Source organism: Etheostoma spectabile, chromosome 9 (genome assembly GCF_008692095.1).
Source record: "Etheostoma spectabile isolate EspeVRDwgs_2016 chromosome 9, UIUC_Espe_1.0, whole genome shotgun sequence".
Taxonomy (NCBI): domain Eukaryota; kingdom Metazoa; phylum Chordata; class Actinopteri; order Perciformes; family Percidae; genus Etheostoma; species Etheostoma spectabile.
This window is the reverse complement of record NC_045741.1, coordinates 29,107,990-29,117,358: the sequence shown is the minus strand read 5'-3', so window position 1 is coordinate 29,117,358 and position 9,369 is coordinate 29,107,990. Positions and strand designations below refer to the sequence as shown.

The window sequence follows — 9,369 nt, the reverse complement described above, 5'->3', positions numbered from 1 at the left end:
GTGCTTATGACCCGCGAACCGGCGCCGTAAACACCAGACGCAGGCAGACAAACGGCAAGTGGCGCTCCGCATCAGTCCCTAATGAATGAAGTGCGCAGGAAGAACCAGAGTCACCAGTAAAGGTCTGCAGGATGTCTTTAAGGTAAACGAGCCTTTTCCATGCGCATCATTTTCATCCACGCATCCTAGAGGGCCAATGAGAAACCAGATCACACCTGCTTTCATTCATTTCAGGGACTATCTAACGACTTGGGGAAGCCGGTGTGAGTCGGTATTCAATATTGTTGTGTTTTTGCAAACTTCAAGACAATCCTATAGGATATCATGGCCTGTGGTCCTACTTAAATTGACACATTAACCTGTACAGTTGCTGCTCTAGCGGTATGTGTGCACAGCGCTGTTTGTTGCAAAATACTTTATTCAAAACAGGAATCATGTAGGGCGGCACGGTATGGGGAAATATGCGCTATGCCCATAACGTTGAATCGCGATAACGATATAGATATTATTGTTATGAGTTCTGCTGCTTCAGGATTATGCTAAATACAAAACTGTTTGTTGTTGAATTAAAAACAAATGTAAGGGAATTATTTCACAGTTTTCCAACTGCTTTATTGAACACATTGAACATGAATTTTATATAAAATGGGCCACAAAAAAAATGACACTTTCATATAAAGTGCAGTTTTACACTGTTAGTATTTTTACCTATAACACTAAAAAAAACTGAGAGTCTTTCACAATATTTACTGTATATTGCACCAGAAAAAAAAAACTAGGACTAGGACGCTAAGCTTTTGTCACGATTGTTCTTCTGGGTGCCGATTCGATTTCATTGACATTTTAGTATTGCTAGATTGGAATCGTTAGTATTGAGAAGTGCGATTTTCTTTTCTTTTTAATAAAACAAAAGTTGAATAACCCCTTCTGAGACAATATATCATTCAATCAGGAGAGACTTCATTGCAGATATGCAAAGATTTATTGTAACTATGTATATAGAAATGTACACTCTGTCGTATTAAAATAAGGTTTTAAAGGGGGTAGAGGAACAAGAACATAGGGTTAGGTCTGCGGAGGGGACCCAGGGTGCCGTGGGGGGGGTGACGAGGACTGGAAGTGGGAGGCGACGGAGGAGGGTTGCACTCTTGCCTGAATGACCAGCTGACCGCAGCAGAGAGAGAGAGAGAAACAGATTAAAGCAGAGATGTATGCTGTGATTGGCTAGTGAAGTTCATGCTATTCTTATTGTTTAACTGAAGAGTGACCGCCTCCACCAGCTGATCAATTTAGGAAGAGAGAATTGGATTGAAGTAATTAGAAGTCTTCCGTAATTTTGTGCAGAGCTTCGTAAGACATTCCTGAAAAATGAAATCAGTAGTTCTATCTGCATTTCGCTTTTGGTCAGCGACTACTATAATACGGATATGATGTATCGCCAACTATATGTGACAGAAAATATTTAGGTGAATAATTGGTCAAAAAGAAATTCAAAAATTGATTCAGGGGAAGAAAAAAAAAGATTTTAAAAATTGTCAAAAAATAAATCCCGATACTAGATGAATCGATATTCACACTCTAAAAAAAATAATAATAAATATAAAATATGTGCAGCTCTAATGTCCATGTCCAGTGTACTCCTGTAAAGGCACTGTGCTGTGTTTACTGGCTGTACTCTACTGTCAGTGTGTAGTTACATATAATTATAATGCCGTAAGGTGCTTTAAGGTCAGTGGTTGTTGTGTTGTATTTACCCTCCCGAAGGAAACCCCCTGGCTAATGTGGTTTTGGGCAGCGAGGAAGGGGAACTTGGCTCTACTTCAGCTGCTGCTCAACAGCGGGCGCGTGGGACTCGGACTGCAGAGACAGTGTACGGACGCTGCATGTCCGGTGCTCAGCTGCACGCTTTTCCCATAACCCACCTGTGGTAGGGACACAGAGAGTTCAAGCTTTCCTCTGTGGTTGCATGATGTGTGTGTACCACCCATTTTATGTTTTCCCCCATCATAATAAAGGGTGAGGGTTTCTGTGGAGGATTTAGCAGTTCATCAACACATATCAGCAAGTCATCTACAATTAAAAAAAAACACCTATGGTTGCTGATTTATGTTGCCGTTTTTCTTTTCAGTATGGAACGACAGCGCTGATGGTGGCATCCTACAGCGGCCATCTTGACTGTGTCAAAGAACTTATCTACGGAGCGGACATCAACTACCAGAGAGATGTATGATGGGGGGGGAAACATACTATAACAATATACCATAACACAGTGATTGGAGTCTGTTCGTCATGAGAAGTTACCAAGTAACAGCGGGAATCCAGGAAGTCACTGCTCCCGGCAAGAATATCTAACCTAACCCCATAAAACAGCAAATGTCATTTTACACTCAACACAGTTTTTGTACGGTTTAAACAAACAAGTTTCCTAAGCTAAGATAAACCGTTTCTGGCCGTAGCTACACATCTACATATGATATGTTAAATATAGCTTCTGTAATGTCGGTTTCATGTTTGAAAATGAGTTTGGCTGTAGAAAGAACATTAGTATCGTCTTGGATTTAAGAACAAGCTAGGGCGGGGCCACGTTCTATTGGCAATCGGGTGGGTCATGACATTATTTTACACAAGAGCAAAATCCTGAGACGGATGGCAAAACAATATTGAGAGATTTTTTTTCAGAAGTAATTTTAAAATTTCAAATTATATTTAAATTTTTCTAGTCTCAATATTATACTTGTGCTTGGTATGAAAATTTTTTCACTCAAAATTTTTTTTTTTCTCTAAAAAAGGCTTTTTTTTTCTATCCGTGTGATAAACGTTTTCTCGCAAACATTTTATTTCTCTATATCATTTCTTTCTCATAGTAATAAAGAAAACAAATCTAGCTCCATAGAACTCCGATGTTTTTCTGTTATTTTATATATAGAATACATGTAAGCATGGAAAACATTTTTCAAGTTCAAGCAATAAATGAAAACAGCTGTATTTTTTCTTTTTTTTTTAAATTGTCCTTTTCAGAAAGGTTCCACCGCCTTGTTCTTCGCCCTCCAGCAGGGACACACAGACATTGTGAAACTCTCTTGAATTCGGTGCCTCTACTGAATCCAGACTAAGGTATGCATCAGGGACAATGCATGTCATTGCAGTCTTTTAATAACTGGGTGTGACTGAGAGTGCTGTCGTGCTATCACCCAGAGAACACAATGCTTTTTGTAGGAGCAGTAAACAGAGAAGGAAGTGCAGGCTGCTTTTTTACACCGTGGAGACTAAGTTATGTTCTCCTCAGCATGGTGACACAGTGGTGACTGTATTATACTGCTGAATTAGCCTCGCATTGCCAGACCTTCCTACACAGCAAGCGGAGGAGGGTCTGGTCTAGTCACACAAACATTCCGGGGGGCAAAAAAATGGTTTTTGGCATTTCTCGTAACCCTAAATCGCCAGGAGTTTAGAAATCTAACACAAAGAAAGCAGAAGGTGAAAGAAAATAAGGGACATCCGGTGGAGTGGCAACTGAACAATCCCGGAAAATGAAACACACACATTTGTTTTTTTCTGTGGTTTTGTCACAGGTGGGGAAAGCTCTCACAGTGCCTCTCAGTACGGACACTCAAGGTGGTGAGCACCCTGTTGAAGCATGGAGAATGTTCACGACCAGCGAATGTGAGCCGCATCTTCAGCTTCTTTATTAGACCTGACTCACTCTCACTGTCAGTGCCTCTGTCGTCTATCTGGTCTGTCTGTCCTGTCTGTCTGTCGTCTGTCTGGTCTGTCTGTCTGTCTGCTGTCGTCGTCTGTCTGTCTGTTCAGGAACATGATGGTCACTTGCCACAAGGCCCAGCTGCTGGATACAGCCCTCAGGTTTCGGCAGACGTGAGTCCTACACGACTGAATTTGGGGATTAGTGTCTGTCCTCAAGGAAAAAAACACCTGACTGCACATACATATATTTATGAAATAGTAGAATTAAAGTATTATGTTATTAATACACTTTTTGATTGGTTGGAAGCTTCTCTGCCCGTCGTTTCTTAGGTCTAAGACAGCGAAAGGCGTACCCTGTGTGTGAGATGGTTCTTCTATGTTGCAGGACGGTGCCACTCCTCTGTTCTTGCTGCAGGAGGGCCACGTGCAGTCATCCGTCAGCGTTGTCATCCGGTGCCAAGGTTAACCAAGCCAGGGAGGTAATGTCCCCGCCTCTTAGCTTATAATTGTTTGTTATTACAGATTAAAGGTTATAGTCAGTGGTGAAAGAAGTATTCAGATCATCCATTGTCCTGGGCAGATTGGCTACAAATTACCTATTTCCTTCGAAAAAATGAAAACATAGTTTGCAAATAAAGATACACACGACAACCCTACAGTGCATGGCACAGACAAAGTTTGTAGAAATACTCCGTTACAGAAAAAGTCCTGCATTGAAATTGACTTAAGTAAAAAATTGAAGTATCACCAGGAAAACTGTACTTTAAAAGGAAAAATAATCAATGCAGAAAAATCCCATTTAAAAAAATGGATTAATCTAAACATTGTATTTTATAAAAGCATGTGTTCAGAAATCTTAAGGCACTGACGCACCAACCCGATAATCGGCCGTCGGACAGTCCGGCGAGGTCGGTGGTCCCGGGTCTGTTCGGTGTGTTCTGTGCCGTCGTCTTCATTTGGGCGTTTTGACATGTTGAATCGGAATGGGGCAGTCCACTGACCAATCTGATTGGTGACGAGCGGACAAAATCTCTCACATCAGACCAATGACATCTTTTTTTTGTGTTATTTTTTCGGGGTTGTATCCCTTTATTAGACAGAGAGGAAAGCTGAAGAGTAGAAAGGGGGAGAGAGAGCAGCAAAGGGCCACAGGCCGGATTCGAACCCAGGCCCGTGCGTCGAGGAGCAAACCTTGTACATGGGCACCCGCTCTACCCACGAGCTATCTGGGTGCCCAAGACCGATGAAATCTTAATACAAGATTCAGCAGCTGCACGGCCTATTTCTCGCTTAAAATGTTTTCAGAAACAACTTTCGAGTGAACCATTTTAGTAAAATATGAGATCGTATTCCGAAAGAGCCGCCATGACGGTCCGGCTTTCAAATTCTGAGAAGCCAGACGACGTGAAGCATTGTCCAATCGGTTGCCAGATTTCATTTTTGGGCAGCAGTACAGATTAGCGCCGCTGCTGTCATGGCGACATATTAAATCTCGTGCATGCTCCGACGTACACGCAAACGGTGTCCTGAGGAACTATTTGACCAACTCCGGAGGACCGGTCACTCCAACTGCCTTTTCGGCAGAAGGTCGCGTTGTGTTGTGGGTCACGGCTTTAATGTGAACTAGGTTTCACATTAATGTAGCAGTAAAAAGTCCAATATTTCTTTTTTAGAATTAGAAAGTCGATGTAAAAAAAAGACTCAAGTAAAGTACATGGACCTCAATTTGTACTTAAGACAGTATGGAATGAATGTAACATTCCCCCTGCTGGTCATAGTCACACGTACGTACAGTCGCCTCTTTAGTAGGGTTGGGTACCAAAACCCGGTTCCACTATTGACTGTTCCTGTGCAACCGGTAGGAATCGGACCGGATTAGAACGCAATTTGGTTCCTCATTTTGGTTCCACTTAATGCGACTGAAATATTTCCCTCTGTCGCTCCGAAACAGACGTCAAAATATCACATTTCTCTTTAGTTTACCGTAAATGTAGGATATTTTAAAATGCCATTTTTTTTCCCTTGGCTCTGGTAACCATAGCAACATCAACAGTAGTTAGTTGTACTTGTTAATAGTGTAACTGGTATTTATTGTTAAATTATTGTTGTTGTGCTAGGTGACTTAGTTTCACTTATTTTATTAAGTACTTTAAAACGTTTATAAATCTATATCATATATTTTTATATATTTTATATTATATTTATTAAGTTTACTTCTTCTACTCCTTTTGGAGTGTAAATAGAGGTTTTGAAGTACTGGAAATAAGGGGTTTATTTAGTTGTTTAATTGTTTTATTACAATTTTTTTTGGTTTTGTTTATTACATGTGTCAGAATAAAGATATCAATCAATCAATATACTTATATGTGGTCTCCAGGATGGCAACGTCCGCCCTGTGGATGGCAGCCCAGATGGGTCATGGTGAGGTGGTTGGGGTGCTACTCTTACGTGGTGCAGATCGGATGCTGACAGACAAGTACGTTAGTTTTTTAGAGTTAATGTTTGTACTAGGGCTGTGCAATTAACGATTGTTAATCGTGATACGAGTTTGGTTCTAACAATCCCTAAAATACGTCCCTGACAAAAGTCTTGTCGATGTGTGCAAATTGGACTGACGTGCCGCTGAAATATATTTCTAATCAAGATTTTATTACAAGAAAATGGGCTCATTTTAATCCCAACAGCTTTTGTAATAATGTTCGTGCAAAAAGAAACTGTCAAAAAGATTTAATATTCACAGCTTGGTTAAGCCCTGGAGTCAATTTTTCCAAAGACACAAGTGTTGTCGCCTTGTCATATGAGCTTCACTGGGACTAAAATGGACCAATCAGGTCTCAGGTGTGGTATAAAAACAACCCCAGTACACTAGACTCACATCAAACTGCAACTAGATCTCTGCAAACATGCCTAAGAATCATCCTGGAGACTAAAGTTTGGATTTCAAGAGGCGGAAGACCGACCACTTGATGTGGCAGACACCTCAATGTGTCCAGCGTCAGATACAGAGGTAAAAAAACATTTGAAGACATGGAGACGTTTTTGACAAGCCCAGGTCAAGACAACTGCTCGAGAGGACCGTTTGTTGGCTCGAAAATCCAAGGGCCAGCCCCTTTCCACTGCAGCAGAGCACAAGACCTGGTCACCTGAGGCCTGTGTGCAACCAGAAAGTTTGGTCGGATTCTGTCTCGAAATAGCCTCCATGGTCGAATCAGTGCCAGAAGCCAGCACTAAACAAAAGACAATTGAAAAAAACGTGTGGCATTTGCCAAGGCCACACGCCTGCTAAAAGGATGGACGCTGGAGAAGTGGAAGAAAGTGGATTTTTCAGATGAACTTTCGTTAAATTAACCACATTTGCCGCATATTGCAGGAGACCTACTGGAGCCCGCATGAATCCAAGATTCACCCCGAAACAGTGAGTTTGTTGGTGGTAAAGATCATGGTGTGGGGTTTATCTGTATGGGGTGTGCGAGAGATCTGCGGGTGAAGGCAACATCGATAGTCTCAAATACCAGAAATCTTAGCTACTCTATATTCCCAACCATAAAAGAGGCCGAATTCTGCAGCAGGATGGTGCCCATCGCATACTCCACTCCACTTCAAAGTTCCTCAAGGCGAAGAAGATCAAGATGGTCCAGGATTGGCCGTTCCAGTCACCAGACATGACATCATGAGCATTGTGGGGTAGGATGAAAGAGGAAAGCATGGAACCCCAACACCAAAGAAATTGATGAACTCTGGAGGCATGCAAGACTGCTTTCAGCTATCCTGATGACTTCATCAACACATGGTCAAATCCTTGCCAAACCGCATGGATGCAGGCCTTCAAGTCATGGAAGTCATACAAGATATTAAATTGAATTTCACAGCACCACTATTTAATTTGTGACATTATTTAGTATTGTAGTAAATTGTTCATTTATGTATAGGCGACAAAAACTTTGTGCTTGTCAAAATTTGACCTTTGTCTTGTTTAAATATAAATCTTTTTTAGTGATGAAACTAATTTATTTCAGTGCTGAACATCATTTGGGAGGGTTTTAGCTTTTCATATGAGCTACTTCTTACACCAATTGATAATTAAAAGTCAGGTTAATAGAGGTGTTTCTACAAAATAGATAAGCGACAAGACTTTGGTCAGGGACTGTAGAGACATTGAGAAAAGGACTATTTTGCACATTACGTTTTGCATGTAAACTCTTATTTTTTGTGTTTTGATGATTAAAAAAAAGGTATAAGGGAAATTTCACAGTTCAAGGTGTTCCGCGTGCTGACATGAGGTGTTGAACTGTTTTTTTTTAATTCAGTAAATGCAACGTCTTTCCAAACGTCAAAAAGAATCAGGTTCATTAAGTGTTTTCAACACTGAATCGAGATTATAATTTTTTCAATAATCGAGCAGCCCTAGTTTGAATCTCCAGTTTCTTTGTGACAACAGAGCAAACTTGCTGATGAGGACCATGTAGTTGAAAGAGGACCATGCAATATAGGCCTTAAGTGGAGATTGTTTTGTGTAGATTATAAGATATACATTATATGCTTCTCTGGTGTTCTTCAAGGATGGATCAACTGCGTTATCAAAGCGCTTTAAGGGACAAACAGTGTCATCGAGGAGCTTCTCAAGTTTCTTCAGTTGGCCTTCTCAAGGTAGATGATGCTGCTGTGACTTTGAATATTTTGAGAGATTGTATACTCGCTTTCTTGTTGAGAGTTAAATGAGAAGCTCCATACCACATTAGCCAGAAGAAGTCTATAATACTCCATTGAGCTGGAATTACGGGGGGCGTGTCTCGACCAAACAGGAAAAAGAAAATGCCTCTGCTTTCAATTGGATAGCCTACCAAACCAATCAGAGCAAAGATAGAAGTTACAACAACAGACCAACAGATAGACTACAACCAATCAGAGCAACAGATAGACATAGACAGCACCAACAGAGCAACAAGACACGCCCCCCGTAATTCCAGCTCAATGGAGTAGTATCAGACTTCCATTCTGGCTAATGTGGTATGGAGCTTCTCATTTAACTCTCAACAAGAAAGCGAGTATACATATCTCTCAAAATATTCAAAGTCAACAGCAGCATCATCTACCTTGAGAAGGCCAACTGACGGAGAAAACTTGAGAAGCTCCTCGATGACACTGTTGTGTCCCTTTAAAGCGGCTTTGAATAACGCAGTTGATCCATCCTTGAAGAACAACAGAGAAAGCATATAATGTATAATCTATATAATCTAACAAAACAATCTCCACTTAAGGCCCTATATTGCATGGTCCTCTTTCAACTACATGGTCCTCATCAGCAAGTTTGCTCTGTTGTCACAAAGAAACTGGAGATGTTCAAACTAGGGCTGCTCGATTATTGAAAAAATTATAATCTCGATTCAGTGTTGAAAACACAATTAATGAACCTGATTACTTTTTGACGTTTGGAAAGACGTTGCATTTACTGAATTAAAAAAAAAACAGTTCAACACCTCATGTCAGCAGCGGGAACACCTTGAACTGTGAAATTTCCCTTTATCCTTTTTTTTAATCATTCAAAACACAAAAAAATAAGAGTTTACATGCAAAACGTAATGTGCAAAATAGTCCTTTTTCTCAATGTCTCTACAGTCCCTGACCAAAGTCTTGTCGCTTATCTATTTTGTAGAAACACCTGCTATT

General features: G+C 40.7%; 1 protein-coding gene across 3 annotated transcripts in view; it reads right to left on the bottom strand.

Moving 5' to 3' along the window:
* Nucleotides 1-9,369, bottom strand: part of ankrd29 (ankyrin repeat domain 29) — an 81,192-nt gene that overhangs the window by 28,757 nt on the left and 43,066 nt on the right. For all 3 annotated transcript variants that reach the window (XM_032526050.1, XM_032526052.1, XM_032526051.1), the window contains exon 8: nt 8,796-8,891. In XM_032526050.1, coding sequence (XP_032381941.1) covers nt 8,796-8,891 — 96 coding nt within the window. The remainder of the gene's footprint in view (nt 1-8,795; nt 8,892-9,369) is intronic.